This window comes from Marmota monax, unplaced genomic scaffold, assembly GCF_021218885.2.
Source record: "Marmota monax isolate L192 unplaced genomic scaffold, Marmota_monax_Labrador192_F-V1.1 WCK01_AAM20220418_F8-fsc00053, whole genome shotgun sequence".
In the NCBI taxonomy this organism is placed as follows: domain Eukaryota; kingdom Metazoa; phylum Chordata; class Mammalia; order Rodentia; family Sciuridae; genus Marmota; species Marmota monax.
This window is the reverse complement of record NW_026693153.1, coordinates 7,863,202-7,879,958: the sequence shown is the minus strand read 5'-3', so window position 1 is coordinate 7,879,958 and position 16,757 is coordinate 7,863,202. Positions and strand designations below refer to the sequence as shown.

The 16,757-nt window shown below is 41.2% G+C and overlaps 1 protein-coding gene across 2 annotated transcripts in view; it reads left to right on the top strand.

The window, feature by feature from the left end:
- The window catches only part of Col8a1 (collagen type VIII alpha 1 chain), a 148,575-nt gene extending 143,541 nt beyond the window's left edge, over positions 1-5,034 (top strand). Inside the window, exon 4 of one of the 2 annotated variants that reach the window (XM_046455383.2) lies at positions 334-5,034. In XM_046455383.2, coding sequence (XP_046311339.1) covers positions 334-2,240 — 1,907 coding nt within the window. In that variant the 3' untranslated portion in view covers positions 2,241-5,034. Of the gene's footprint in view, positions 1-330 lie in introns of both variants that reach the window. The other variant, XM_046455382.2, reaches the window with a different exon arrangement.
- Positions 5,035-16,757: the final 11,723 nt, after the last annotated feature.

The window sequence follows — 16,757 nt, the reverse complement described above, 5'->3', positions numbered from 1 at the left end:
TTGTTAATATTTATTTTTTAGTTTTAGGTGGATACAATATCTTTATTTTATTTTTTATGTGGTGCTGAGGATCAAACCCTATGCCTTACAAGTGCTAGGCAAGCATTCTACCACTTGAGTCACAACCCAGCCCCTTGGTCTCCTTTAAATATTTATATTACACAGTCCTGGAAGATGAGTGCATTAGTTCTAGTCTTTCCTCTCGATAGTAAGATGTCTAAACAAAGATCACATGACTTTATTGAAATAAAAGATAACTAACCTCCCTCTCTCCTTCTCTTTCTCTCTCTTCCTCTCTCCTGCCCTCTACCTTTCCATCTTCTTTATCAGCAGAAATACCATTAGCCAGTTTACGAGGAGAACAAGGTCCCCGTGGAGAACCTGGCCCAAGAGGACCACCTGGGCCCCCTGGCTTGCCAGGTCATGGGATACCTGGGATCAAAGGAAAACCAGGGCCACAGGGATATCCAGGAATTGGAAAGCCAGGTATGCCTGGAATGCCTGGAAAGCCAGGAGCCATGGGAATGCCTGGGGCCAAGGGCGAAATCGGACCCAAAGGGGAAATTGGGCCAATGGGGATCCCAGGACCACAAGGACCTCCAGGGCCTCATGGACTTCCTGGCATAGGGAAGCCAGGTGGGCCAGGGTTACCAGGGCAACCAGGAGCAAAGGGTGAGAGAGGACCCAAAGGACCACCAGGACCTCCAGGCCTTCAGGGTCCTAAAGGAGAGAAAGGCTTCGGGATGCCAGGCTTACCTGGCCTGAAGGGTCCTCCAGGTATGCATGGCCCTCCTGGCCCTGTCGGACTGCCAGGAGTGGGAAAACCAGGTGTGACAGGCTTCCCTGGGCCCCAGGGCCCTCTGGGGAAGCCAGGACCTCCAGGGGAACCTGGCCCACAAGGCCCTATCGGGGTGCCAGGGGTTCAAGGACCTCCTGGAATACCTGGAGTTGGAAAGCCAGGCCAGGATGGGATCCCTGGCCAACCAGGATTTCCAGGTGGCAAGGGGGAGCAAGGACTACCAGGGCTGCCAGGACCCCCAGGTCTTCCAGGAATTGGGAAACCAGGCTTCCCAGGACCTAAAGGTGACCGGGGTGTGGGGGGTGTTCCTGGGGCTCTTGGACCAAGAGGAGAGAAAGGACCAGTAGGTGCCCCTGGAATGGGAGGACCCCCAGGAGAGCCAGGCCTGCCTGGAATCCCAGGTCCCATGGGCCCTCCAGGTGCTATTGGTTTCCCTGGGCCCAAAGGAGAAGGTGGGGTTGTGGGGCCACAGGGGCCACCAGGTCCCAAAGGCGAGCCAGGGCTTCAAGGCTTCCCAGGAAAGCCAGGTTTTCTTGGTGAAGTAGGACCCCCTGGCATGAGAGGTTTGCCAGGTCCTATAGGGCCCAAGGGGGAAGCTGGGCATAAAGGATTGCCTGGGCTCCCTGGTGTTCCCGGGCTGCTTGGACCCAAGGGAGAACCAGGCATTCCAGGGGATCAGGGGCTACAGGGCCCCCCAGGTATCCCAGGCATTGCAGGCCCTAGTGGCCCCATTGGACCTCCTGGGATTCCAGGCCCCAAAGGGGAACCAGGCCTTCCAGGGCCTCCTGGGTTCCCTGGTGTAGGCAAGCCTGGAGTGGCAGGCCTTCATGGCCCCCCAGGGAAACCAGGTGCCCTCGGTCCTCAAGGCCAGCCTGGCCTTCCAGGGCCCCCAGGTCCTCCAGGGCCCCCGGGCCCACCAGCTGTGATGCCCCCTACACAACCACCCCAGGGAGAGTATCTGCCAGATATGGGGCTGGGAATTGATGGTGTGAAACCCCCCCATGCCTATGGGGCTAAGAAAGGCAAGAACGGAGGCCCAACGTACGAGATGCCCGCGTTTACTGCTGAGCTGACCGCACCTTTCCCGCCGGTGGGAGCCCCAGTGAAGTTTGACAAGCTGCTCTATAACGGCAGACAGAACTACAACCCGCAGACGGGCGTCTTCACCTGTGAGGTCCCCGGCGTCTACTACTTTGTATACCATGTTCACTGCAAGGGAGGCAACGTGTGGGTTGCTCTGTTCAAAAACAACGAGCCCATGATGTACACATACGACGAGTACAAGAAGGGCTTTCTGGACCAGGCATCTGGGAGTGCTGTGCTGCTGCTCAGGCCCGGGGACCGCGTGTTCCTCCAGATGCCCTCAGAACAGGCTGCGGGACTGTACGCCGGGCAGTATGTTCATTCCTCGTTTTCAGGATATTTATTATATCCCATGTAAAAAAAAAAAAAAAAAAAAAAAGAAAGAAAGAAAAAGAGAGATTTAATAGAAGACAAGAAAATGATGCAACAAAAAATTCAGATGAAAAACATAATTGCTTCAGAACATTTATATAGTTGGAAAGTTATATTTAAGTGAAAATTCAGACCATCATGTACAAATAAAAACTAAGATGCATGTTTAATACTCTGCACAGCAGCTTGTCATTGAAAACAATGGGATAGATTTATGTATCAAGTACTGACACTTGTGTTGTACCCACTGGAATCACATTAGTTGTCATATGTTATTTGCTCTCATGATAACCTGCTTATTCAGATCAGTCAACATGCCAGTACAAAAGATCATAGCTAACCAAAGTCACTCACTCATATTGTTTCCTTTAAAGTATTTATAAATATGCCTTAGGGAAATGTCAGTGATAACAGTTACATACCATATTTACTTTCAGAATTTCCTCTCCATCTGTGCAGATACGTTGCCATGGAATGTTCTGGGGAGTTCTGTAGTGTTACTGTCTCAGTGGGAGTCAGAGAGGGCCATAGAAACCTTAGTCCTTTGTAGTACTAGGGATATTTCTCTAGTGATAAAGGCTGGGGTTTTTTGTTGTTGTTGTTGTTTGTTTTGTTTTTGATCAATTAGAAGTTCTAGTCAGAATTGTATGTCTTGAGTCTGGAAAAAAAAATTAAGGAAGAGTACCATTGTCCATCTGTGCTGAGCACTGGAGTAGGATGCCAATGTGAGGCCAAGACAGAGCCCCACAGGAGCTAACAAACCAGTGGGGAGACATAAGCAGTGATTAACTCATTTATTCCTCAAAGAGTTCTTTTAGAGTTGTTCTGTGACTTATTTTGTTTTTTCTTCCCTCTGTGTAATTTCTACCAGGGCCTAACCAACATAAATACCTGGAAGCCATAAGAAAAAAAAAAAAGGAACCCTTCAGTAAACTTTTTAGCTTTATGGAATATTTATTATTGATAAGAATTATCAATTGAGTTTACATGCATTAAAAATTTGCCTCCTTTGCCCATACACACAATCACAGTGAGGTTTTAACCATAGAGATATTGATATTCTTTAGTAGCTGAAGAATATCTCCCTGTTTAGTATGTAAGCAAATTCACGTGTCATCTGAGGTTTCAAATCAATTTCCGAAATTCAAGCCATTTTTTATTGGGGGAAAAATTCAAAATTCATAGGAAAATAAATTTCTATTTTAAAAAAGGTAATTAGGCAGTTTGATATTTTAAAAGAGGTGATGTTTCTAGGTGTAGATACAAAAAAGGAAAATAACTGTCTCTTCAGCAGCAATCTGTGGAAGAGATATCCAGAATGTCATAGGGCAACAATGGCCCAGGCCATCTATGTGGCCCTTTACTTAGCACAAGTCAACAAATAAAACAAATTTGAAAGGGAGACATAAATAGTTGTCCAGGTTTTCATTTAGGCACATAGTAGGTGATTTAAGCATTGCTTCAAATCTGCTATTAACTGTGGATGCTGTTAGACACATGGGGAAATGATATGGAGCTGTAATAGTGAAATCATATATTTTTTCTCAAAAATTAATTGAGTACATAGTTATAGATGGGAAAATACACAAATAAAAAGCACAAGGAAATGTGTCTATGGAAAATTGCAATCATTTTTGGACTGGAGGTGTAACAGTACACAAGGCCCTGGGATTAATCCCAGTACCATAAAATAATAATAATAATAATAATAATAATAATAATAGAAATTATTTTTACTATCACAAAAGTTCTTCTCTTGGTCAAATATGTATCTTTTCCCTAAGAAGTATACAAGCAACATTTCTTCTCAGTTTTTTAAAAAGAGAAATTAGTTCGTTATCCCCAAATTTCTTATTCACTGCTAATTAGATAACACAATTTTCCCATTAAAAAGATATCCTACCCAACCTTCATTTTCAAAGTGGACAGCATATATGTGGCCATATGTCCTTTGAGTTGGTCTTGAGGATGCTGGTTTGGGGCTGGTGACTTTGGAAGTAACTGGGTTCCTTCTGCTAATAGGTACACTGACATGGCTTGGAGGCAAGTCAGACCAGCTGATCTGTAAAATTGTATTTATCTGTACATGTATGGACTCTTAATTTCCATCAAGCAAGGGAGAAATTATCTCTTTAAAAACAAATTCACTTTTCAAAATATCTTCCAACTTATTTATTGGTTGTTACGCAATTGCCTATATATATAGAGAGAGATAGATAGATATATAGATATTTGTATGTGTGTATGTTTATTATCAGGCATATGCTTCTAACTTTTAGATGGAGGAGGAGCAAAATTTATGCCAGATACTGTGTATTCTACAATGGTGCTAATCTAAAGCTAAATGATACTTCATTTAATTTAAAACAGAGTTTTAAGTAATTATCTATGTACCTGTGTTTCCCTTTTGAGTGTTGCACATCATGTTAACACATTAATGTAAAAGCAGATAAAATAACTGCATGTTCTAAAGTCTAGGGATAATAGTATGATCTCTATTTCATTCAAAAATATCTAAAATTTTTCCATGTGAAATGGACCAAACTTGCATTTTCTTATTTAACTACAGAGTTTTAATGCAGCATGACATCCTCCAGGGGAAAAGAGTGTCTGTAGTGGGTGACAGTCCTCACATATTTTACAAAATATAATGAATGGTGAACAGACTGGTAACTTGTTTGAGTTTCCATGATAGATTTGAGATTTAATGGCAAATCATTTTTATTTAAATTTTTGTACTGATTTGAAAAAAAAAGTCATTAAATATCTTTGAAAGTATATTTCTCATCTTGTTCATGTTGCTCTTTGATGATGTATTAACCTGGTAAGTTCCCTCACATATACATTGTAGCAAACAGCAGCTGAATTAGAGGCTGAACAGGACAATTTATTATTCCTCTTTGACATAACAGCTCTGGATTTAAGCAGTCCAGGGCTCAATGGTAACCCAAGCAGGGGCCCAGTTTCCTTCTATCGTGTTTCTCTTCCACCCATATATGTTGCCCTCCTCTCCGCAGTCTAGGATGGCTAACATCAGACACAGCCCAGCTAATGGGAGGGTGGAGAAAACAGAAGGGGAAGGTGTGTTTTTTGTCTTGAAAAACTCAAACTAACCACTGCATAGAGCACTCCCTCCCACATGCATTGCCCGGAATGTAGTCACCTTGCCAGCGAGCTTCGAGATAGTGTGGGAAACTGAAGATTTATTCTGGGTAACTCCATGCCCAGCTCATACCCAAGAGGGTACTATTAAGAAGGAAAAACAGATAATAGGACACAGTTAACTGCTGCATGTGCAACATACATCAGCTAAGAAAGGACTGCCACAGTCCTCTCTTCTCCCTCTCTTCCGCCACATCAGACCCACATATTGGAAAGGGAGATGGTGCTGCGTGTAGTCACAGAGCAGAAATCAGACCTGTTTCAAGAATCTAAAAGTCTCAGTAAGTATCATCAATAAGGAAATAACTCTTTCGTGATGATAATCATAAAGCCCTGAGTGACTGTAACTTATCACATCTATAATATGAGAAAGGGACTGTTTAAATCATTGGGCGGGCAGGTATGTACCACCAGGTAACTTCTTTACACCTTCAGTGTGCAAGCTCAAGACCACAGCTTCCATTCCCATATAGCCCAGTGGCTCTATTTTATTCCAGAACTATTTTTGGAAGGTCTGTCATTCGGAAAACACAACCATCACATCTTGTTGGCTTATGTAGGTAGATAGAAGGTTGAGCACAGGAGACACAGCAGGGAGGATTAATGGTTAGAATTCAGAATGCTGGACCAATGGGGCCAAACCATCATCACTGTGACGGAATAAAGAAACTCAAAATCGACATCATATTTACAGTACGTGTGTAGTAGCCCTTTACGTTAAACACAAAGTAGCCCCTATTGTGTGCCTGGTACACTACCTGATCTGGGGCATAAAAAGCAATAGAAAACATAACCCTTCTCCTTAAAAATATTATCTTCTGCTTGGAGGATCTCAAGATGTTTGTTTTAAAAGTCAAAAGAGCAGGGTGATGTGAAGGTGACTGAATGCATACAAACTAGATAAATCCAGAAAGAGAAAGACTGATCCATGCTGCCCTTCCTGGGAGGACCACTCTGTCTTCCTGCTGTATAAACTCTTCCTCGCCCCTCTGGACACAGAGGAAGCTCTTCCTTCCCTTTGCACCAACCCTATTGCCTAGATTGAGGCAACTTCTCCCCACATCACCACCCTGCTTTGTATGTTCTATCCCTTCACTATTTTTTTTTCTGCTCTGTCCATGGCTATAATTAAAAAACATGATTCACCGGGGACAGGCACTTCATTTTTTCATCTTTGGATCCACACCCATCTCAGAGTAATGGTCCCAACACTAAGGTTGAGGAAATAATGAATTTCACAAGGATGCTGTGGGAAAGGGTCCTCAGTGGAGGTGAGGTTAGATTGAATGGTAGGAAACTCCCTTCCAGCTCTGGCATTCCATGATTTTACAGAGGCTAACTATGGGATAAAACTTAATTTCAGCTGGGCACTGTGGCACATGCCTGTAATCTCAATCAAGAGGCTGAGGCAGAAGGAAGGATTGTGAGTTCAAAGCCATCAGCAACTTAGAGATGCCCTATGCAACCTCACTGAGACCCTGTCTCTAAATAAAACATTTAAAAAGGGCCGGGGATGTGGCTCAGTGGTTAAGCACCCCTGGGTTCAATCCCCGGTATCAAAAAAAAAATGTAATTTCAAATAATTTATTGGAGGTGGTTGCTTAAAGAAATGAAGAATTTGAATAGAGGAAACATGAAGGTATTCCAAGAGGAAAGGAGAAATAGCCTTTCCTTCTCTAAGAGGAGGAAATTGGTGTGGGGAGGGCTGGGGCAGTGCTAAGTCAGGTGTTGGGAAGGGAAGATCAGGGGAAATGTCTCAACTAGATTAGAGCCTCTATCCAAGGACTAGTGAAGGAAGTTGAATAACCAAAGGAGGGTCAGGTGATCCAACACTTTACACATAGGCAAGAGATGTTTCCATCTTATCTAGTATGAAATCAGATGATATTGTAGGTCGTTAAGTGAGAAAGTGGTGTAAAAATCAGTATTTTAGTTTTTAAAAATGTTGATGATTGTATGATGACAACATCAGAAAAGGGAAGGTACACATTGTAAAACCACTTAGGAGACCAGAGCAGCTTTCCTTCAGGAAGACAATAACGGGTTGTGGCAAAGTGAGCCCTAGAGGAGCGTCTGGAGGGAGGAGAGTCAGACAGATTCCGTTTCAATTCCCAGTCTAATGCCAAAGACTGAGAATTGGAATAAAGAAGAATGGAAAAGATGAAAGACTGCACTTAACTTGGGGACAATACTGGACAACCTGATAAGGGGGAAGGAAGCTTGACCCCAAAGCAATTTCCTCCCATTTATAAACTTAGAAGGCAGGAGGGGGTCATCAATGCAATTGGGTAGTCCACGAGTAGAGCCCATCCAGATGAAACAAAGGGAAGACACCTGGTTTCTTTAAAAAAGTGTTGAATTTGGCCTGATGGTGAGTATACTGTTACCTAGGGCTTAAATAACAGAAATTCACTTCCTCAGTCTGGAAGCTAGAAGACCTGAAGGCAAGAGCAAGGTATCCATAGGGTTGGTTTCTTCCAAGGTGTCTCCTCTTGGTTTGGGGATGGCTATCAGCTCCTTCACAGGGTCCCAATCACCATTATAAGGATATTAGTCATACTGGATTAGGGTCCACCCTTGTGATCTCATTTTAATTTAATGACCACTTTTGGGGAGGCTGTTCCAGGGATTGAACTCAGGGGCACTAACCTCTGAGCCATATCCCCAAGTCCTATTTTGTATTTTATTTAGAGACAGGGTCTCGCTGAGTTGCTTAGTGCCTCACTTTTGCAAGGCTGGCTTTGAATCATAATCCTGATGCCTCAGCCTCCCCAGCTGTTGAGATTGAAGGTGTGAGCCACCATGCCGAGATAATGGTCTTTTTAAAGCCATAGTTCCAAATACAGTCACATTTTGAAATACTGGGAGTCCAGGATTCAATATATGCATTTTGAAGGGTACAATTTAGCCCACAACATGTCTATGCTCCAGATGTGCCTTTGGTTGGAAGAGAAAGGGAGAGTGACCTAGTGGCCTCTTGTGGTAAGAGGTAGAAAAAGGTAGCAATATGTTTTACCACATTTTGGAAGTTTTTCCCCCAAATGGTTCAATGGACTCTTAAAATGCAAGTTTTCATGCTTGTTTCATATCAAGAATAACAAAAACATCCCCCAGAGTAGTCTTTTTCTTTTAGCAAAGAGTTGTACATCATTTCTGATGTTGCTTCATTTTCAAAATCAATCCTTTTGCCAGGATAAATTTTATTCTCATGTTATTTTTTATAAAGGGAAAAACCTATTCATGAGTTTTATTATCAGGGGGAAAACTATTAATACCTCAGAAAAGTATAATAAAATTTACATTAAAGCAGGACATATTATCCCACTTTAACAAGTAATCCAGAAGCTTCTTGTGTGATGCTGAAACGCAGGACCATTTCATCAAAGTTTCCTTTGAGGCACTCACAAGCTTTCCAAAGATTTTTTTCTTTACTATCTTACTATAAGTAAAAATAGATTTTTTATTAAAATCAAAAGCACTTCTAAATTAAAGTTTCTAAATCCCATGGAGAGCTATGTTTCATATGCTTTGTTAAAACCATCAAGACCTAAAAATTAATTTTATAATGAACATAGCTGTGTCAGTTTTCCTTTGACAAGTGAGTGGCTGGCAGCAATGTTCCCATCTGCTCTTCATTCGTGGGACAAGAGACACAATGGGAAAAACTGATGGAACATTTACAGCTCTCTCCTTGCCTGCTTCAAATAATACGTCTTTCCTCAACAAAGATGATAATGTCCTTTTCATTTACTCTGCCAAACAAGAGTCACCAATACAGAAAATGTATAGTCTGGGGTCAGACTATCCAAGAATAAATCTTAGTCCTCTGTTTACCAGCTGTGATACCCTCAGTCAATTACTTAACCTCCCTAAATTTCACTTTTTGCAACTGTAAACTAGTAAATGATAATAGTAACTATCTTCCACAGTGGTTGGACAGCTGAAATAGTAGGGTGTGGTTTGCAGGTAGATTTTTGCAGTACATTTACTGAATGTACACCATCAACCAGAAATTGCTTTAACAAGTTTCCTACATTACCTTAGTTACTCCTGTAATAACTCTAATATTAGTCCACTTTACTAACAGGGTTAGGGTTAGAGAAGTGAGGTATAGTAACTTGTCTGAGATCTAATGACAATGCCAGGATTTTAACACAGGTGCCTGGCTTCATGGTCTATGGTCTTAGCTATCACACCCTATGGCCTCAAGGAAGGAGACAAAAGTCCTCAGCTGTCTTAGAAGCAAACAACTGTAATGAGTGTTTGAAAGATGACAGAGCTCAGTTGTTTTATGGTCACTGTCCTTACCAGAATCAAGTGAAATAACTACCAACAGGGCTGGGGTTGTTGCTCAGTTGTAGAGCACTTGCCTAGCATGTGTGAGGTACTGGGTTTGATTCTCAGCACTGCATATAAATAAATTAATAAAGGTCCATCAACAACTAAGTGTGTGTGTATATATATATAAATATATATATAACTAGATACAAGATGATATTAGCAGATATCATGGTAACTGCCCCATCCCTTAAGTGATATGGGGACAGCTGATTTTAAAAATGGAAGGCACCACCATAAACTTAACAGAAGGGCTACTATCAAAACAAATAAATTAGCAAAAAAAAAAAAAAAAGAAGTGTTGGCAAAGATGTGGAGAGATCAGAACATTTGTGCACCATCAATGTACACCATCAACCAACTGGTGAAATGGTAAATTGGACCATTATAAAAAACAATATGGTGGTGCCTCAAAAAAAAAAAGTAAAATATAACCACCATGTGATCTAGCATTTCCACTTCTAGGTATATAATCAAAAGAAGGTATACAATCAAAAGAACTGAAAGCAGAGAGTTGAGAAGATATATATATATATATATATATATATATATATATATATATATATATATATATATTCATACTTATAGCATTATTCACAAAATATAAAAAGTGAGAGAAATCCAAAGTGTTTTTCCATTAAAAATACATATAATAAAATATTATTCAGTCTTACAAAGTAAAAATTTCTAACTCATGCTTCACCATGGATGAATTTTAAGGACATTGTGCAAGGATAAAAAGCCAGTTTCGAAGGCAAATACTGTATGATCAAACTTATTTGAGGTACCTAGAGTAGTCAATTCATAGACATAGAAAGCAGAGTGGTGGTCTCCAGGGTCTGGAGGGAGGGGAAATGGAGAGGTTTTATATAATGGGCTTCAGCTTTTCAAGATGAAAAGAGTACTGGAGATGGGTGGTGGTGATGGTTGCAAAACAAAACAATGTGAATGTACTTCACACCCTTGAACAGAAGACTTTAAAAAGGTTAAGATGGTAAGTTTCATATTATGTGTATTGTACCAAAATTTTGAAACTAATTTTGAAAGTTGATTAAAAAAAAAGCTAAAGGGAAAACTACTTGTTGATAAGAATAACTAACTCATCAAGGAGGTAGTTGGAAATGACTTACAGCAGCCTCCCTTACCTCCACATTCACCACAGCATTCACCCAGTGGGTAAAGGGTTCTGAGCATCATTGTGGTCCAGAAACCATGAGTCCCAGCTTCTCCAAAAAGTTTCTGCAGATCATGGTGACTGCCACTTAATCTGTCTCCTCTCCTTGAGTGGATGCTACATTCTTAGACCTTAAGACTTAACTGCTGTAGGCAGACACTCCGTCTTCACCCAGTGACCCCAAAGTAAAAACTAAAAGGACTAAGTTTCTTTTTATTCTTCAACCCCAAATAGGCAATTTCCAAAAATTTTTTCTAAAGATAAAGTTACAGCTCATGTTTTCCCCCTCCAAATGAGGGGATATTTATGGAGCCTATACACACTCAAGATGTAAGATGAAAGAAAGTTTTAATTCAACCACATGACCTCACCAGACCCTGTGGGAAGAGAGGAAAAACAGCCATTCTTGGTAAGCAGGACCAAAGAGAAAAGCAAGCATAGTTTCAGAAACTTTCCTGTCCCCCAAGGAACAAGGTCTCTCTCTTGTGGCCAGAGAAGAAATAGCAGTTCGACAAGCTTGTTTTCATTGGACTTTTTCTCAAATGAATTTTGCTGTAAGGATTTCAGAGAGAATATGGTAGGGATGGTTTGTCTTTGCTCCATGTCTGGGGCCACAGCTTGGGGTCTATCTAAAGTCAACTCCTGGAATCATTTGGAGGCATCTTTATTTATAGGTCTAGCAGTAGATGCTGGCTGCCAGCAGGGACCTCAACTGAACTGTGGGCCAAAATACCTACCTGTGTATTTTTCCATGTGGTTTCTCTGTGTGGTCTCTTGTGAACTTCTGCACAGTATGACACCTGGTTCCCAAGTGAGCATACCAAGGGAGCAAAGTGAAAAGGCATGGAATTTGAAAGATCTAGCCTCACAAGCCACAGATCATCTCTTCCATATTCTACCAGTTGAGATAATTATCTGCCCAGGTTCAAGGAAAGAGAACACAGACCCTCACTACCAATAAAAGGACTGTCAAGATCATATCATAAGTAAAGTGCGTAGATGGAAGATTGTGGTGGCCATCTGTTATGGTTTAGATATGAGGTGTTCCCCCAAAAGCTCATGTATGAGCTTTGAAAACAAAAAAAGTTCAGAGGTCAAATGGCTGGGTTATGAGAGTTTAAAGCTCATCTGTACGTTAATCTGCTGATAGGGATTAACTGGGTGGTAACTGTAGGCAGCTAGGGTGTGGTTGGAGGAGGTGGGTGGGTCTTTGGGGATGTGCCTTTGGGGTATATATTTCATCCCTGGTGAGCAGAGTATTCTCTCAGCTTCCTGATTCTCATGTCCTGAGCTGCTCTCCTCCATCATGCCCTTCTGCCTTGATGTTCTGCCTCACTTCAGACCCAGGACAACAGAGTTGGCCATTTATGGACTGAGACCTCTGAAATCAAGAGCACCAAATAAACTTTTCCTTTTCTACATTGTTCTTGTTGGGTCTGTTGGTCACAGCAGTGAAAAAGATGATTAAAACACCAGCCATCTTTGAAAACATATAATCTATCACATTGTCTCTATTATTTGGTGCTTATCTGTGGTGGATACTCTCTGGTAGACATATACATGGAACACAGTAATCTTTGTGCCCCCTTCCTATAGGTTCCTCCAAATTCCTCTTCCCCAGATCTCTTTGTTATTGGAATTCCAATATTCTATCTCCCAGGATTTTGATCCAATCAACACACCATTTACCATTGCTCAAGACCCAACATTTATCTGTATCTCAGATTATTTGTCTCTCTGTTCGAAGATGACTAAAAGTATATCTAGGAATTTCTTCCTACCAGGAGTATTCTTCTCATTGTGGTCCTTTATAGCCGCTCTCAAAATGGGACTGTAGCATATTATTAATTCATTTCATCTCTGCCAACATTCCCAATTGACCCAGTCTTGAGAATTTTCCTCCAACATCAACTAGTCAAAAGAACATGTCATGAGGACATAGTGTGAGAAACAAAAAAAAAAAAAACAGGTGGATACATCAGGGCCATGTGTCATGTAACTTATTTGTGACTCAGGACTTGCCTAGATATGCTCCCATGTGTACCATTTCTATCACCCAGGGGGTGTTGCTGTGAGCATCCAACCTTATAATACTCAGGTCCTGAAGGGCAGCTCTGGTGATATATTCATTTGATATTCCATAATCAAAGTGCTTAGTTTCAATTAAGGCTCAAAGCTGCTTTTCCAATGGTCCAGCTCTAGAAGGCATGCCTTACTCTAAAATCCTAGTAGTTTGCACTGTGATTCTCCCCTTGGGATCTCCCAGAAATTCCACACAGTTCCATCATATATCATCTAGCACCTTTGGATCTGCTTCATAGGGATCACCATTCTCACTCTGTTTTTGCTGAAATCCTACTCCACTTATTAGAAAAAAATGAAGGGATGGGAAAGGAGATCCTAAAATGGTACAATCATATATATGGAGTTCTCAGAGAAGGAAGCAATCAGCATGATGAAAATGATCTACCAAACCTCCAGGGAAGCTTAGACACAGATTAAGGAGAAATTAACAGGGAATGAACAATAAAATGAAAGAAAGAGTGGTATGATGAAAGAAGAGAGTGGTGTGAAAAGAAAGATAGGAGATAGGAGGGTTTTAAAAGAACCAAGTTTATATGTATATAAACTCAGTCTCACACACAGGCATCCATGCATTGCTTAATGACAAGAGCACATTCAATTTCATCATGGTGCAGACATCATAAAGTGTACTTACACAAACCTAGATTCTATGGTTTAATCATTCAATGTGGCCTTTTGATGCTATCAAGAAACAGCAAACATGATATGTAGGAAGCTGTTGCCAGTGTAACATGGCATACTGTTTTATGAGAAACAGTTTTTTAATAATGGGGGGCACATGAAGCTCATGGGGTAGAGTGCTTGTTTAGTCTGTGGAAGGCCCTGAGTTCAATCCTCAGCACATGTATACACACACACACACACACACACACACACACACACACACATATATATATATATATATATATATATATATATATATAGAGAGAGAGAGAGAGAGAGAGAGAGAGATGTGTATGTGTGTGTATATATATAAAACTTGACATTGCATTTTGGCATTTTGTCATAACTAAAGAGACAACTACCAGGAAACTACTACTACTGACAAAATCACTCTGAACATAACACAAAGATATAAAGAAATGGAAAATATGTAAAGGCTAATTAACTACTGTGATATTGAAATAGAGATGGACAAGGACCATTAGAGCAGAATAGAGGGTCCCAACATTTCCCTACAGACACATGGATGCTTGCTTATGACAGAGCTGTCACTAGATAACTAAAGAAAGGAAAGCCCATTTAAATGCCTGTTCTCATCAGATGGTATCTCCTCCACTTGGCTCTGGACCTCCATTTGTTTCCCCTCTGCAAGTATCTGACTCTTGTAATTCTCTCCTTTGTTCCTTTACTCTCAACTGCACACCCTTTTTTGGGGAACCCCTCTTCTTTCTTGCTTTGGCAAAATCACATTTGCCTGGCTCTGGTCTTTCTCTGTGGCCATGTTCTCCTGGATCCTGGGCCTCTGCTCTTCCATCTGATTTCTAAATAGTGAAAGCTCAGGAATCCTTTGCTCTTCTCTGTCTCTGTAAATGATCTCAGCCAGTCCCGCTTCTCTTCATTTCCATTTCTACCACCATATTCCAAGCCACTGCTATCTCACTTGACTGAAGCAGCCTCTAAACCAGTCTCCCTGCTTTTGTTACCACACAACAGCCAGCTTTGAAAATGTAAAATGACCCCTATGGCCTAAAAGTTCCCCAGTGGTTTTCCCTCTTTAAACCCCTAGGATGGTAAGAAGCTGTCTTGGGTATGGCCTCAGCCTCCCTCTCCCTTTTCATCTCTGTCTCCAGCAAATCTCCTCTCTAGGTTGCAACTGCCAATTATTTCCCATGTGGATCTTTTATTATCTGAAGTTATTTTTTTATTTTTTTCCATCCAAAAATGGTTCCCTCCTTTTTACTAGTCCCAGAGAGGTTATCATGTTTTTAGCTCTTAAAACTTGAAACTTTAGGTTTTATTGACCTCAGTTTTCCTCATCATTTATTTTCAAATAATTTCCATAAATGTATGGCAATGTTCCTCACTTTAGTTTCTTTTCTTTTTTTTCTTATTCTTTTTGCCTTAATTCAGTGGGTATGAATCATTCTTGGGTCATAGATCATTTTGAGGATGCTTTGAAGGACTTAAAGAAGATGGGAAATCACTTCCTAGATGGGTAACTAGAGCAGGTTACTTTAGTGTCACCATCTTTGCAAATCTGGAGTAGATGCTTTTTATGCCCCTTACCCCACTTCAAAATCAGCCCAGCTATGGAGGAAAGTTATGTGCCTGGTGCCATCCTCCCACCTCAAGCACATCAAGGCATGTCACCCAGCTGCCTCAGGACTCTCTCTGAAGGCAGCACAATCTGAGACTCTCTGGAAACCCCTATCCTGGCAACAACCTCATGAATAGCCCTAGCTACCCTCCTGTTCTGCATTAGGATAACTCGGAGGCACAGCCTACATTTTTTTTTTTTTCCAGAGGGTTGCAGCAAGATAAAAAGCCAGGTATTACACATACTGATAATCCTTCCTTCCTGGTCCCATTCTTCCTGCCTTTATTCCTGCCTCCTGATATCACCTGCCAAATAAACTACTTGCACCCATGACTTTGTCAGGCTCTGCTTTGAGTGGAATCCAAAATAAGTGTTGACCGCATCGGGATATTGATGGAGCACGGTGTGGATTTTGGCTTGGTGATTATAAATATAGACCAGGTATGGTGGCATATGCCTGTAATCCCAGTGACTCTGGAGGCTGAAGCAGGAGAATCTTAAATTTGAGGCCAGCCTGGGCAACTTAGTGAGAACTTATCTCAATACTTAAAAAGCCTGAGGATGTAGCTCAGTGGTTATGTGTTTGCCTCGTATTTTGTGAGACCTTGGGTTCCATCTTCTGTACAACATAAACAATAATGAAAAGAATTTAGTTATGGGAGTATTTATGAATATAAGGTAGGGTTAAAGAAATGAGTGATGGTATAGAATCCCAGGTTGAATAATGGTGAGGAATCATTACCACCCTTAAGGGCTAAAGCAGTATTGGAGCTGTGGCCTTCAGGATGAGGAACAAGGTGAAGCAGGCACAGAATTGAAGTTCTTCTCTCTCATTTTGTGCCAGTGTTAGCCTGAGCAAACATCTCCTTAAATGTGATGTCACAGGCCTCTGCTTGCCCCACTCTAGTCCTAGCATTGAAACAGGACAGTTTGGGGCATCATTGTTCTCTCATACTTTGATTTCTTACTACTGCCTCCAATTTGCAAAACCCAAATCTGATTAAAAAGGTAAAGGGTGATAAATGGAAACATCAAATCCAACACATGATGTTTAGATGAATTAACATATAAAGTACTTAGAGAGGTATGTAGAATATGTTCTCATTTTTATTGCTACCATTATCATTGTCTACATGATGCAAAAGTTCAAATCAGGGGCTTCCTGAAATTCACTTAAGGAACTATGCCCTGATTAAACCTTGTTCATTTTATGGTGTGCCTTATTGAAGTTCTCTCTGTTAAGTTCTTATTGTTTCACATCATGGCATCCACAGAAAACATTTGTATAACCCCAGAGGGAAGAGATGAGGTGGTGCTAAACCTGGGGCCACTGGCCCAGGGATTCTGCTGACCTCAAAGACTGTGGATCAGAATCTTAGCTTACCCACGCCATATAGGAAGCTCTTATCAAATCTATTATCCATACTGCACAGTAACATTGGCCATGCCACTTCCTTTTCCAAAGTCATATTTTTTAAATCTGA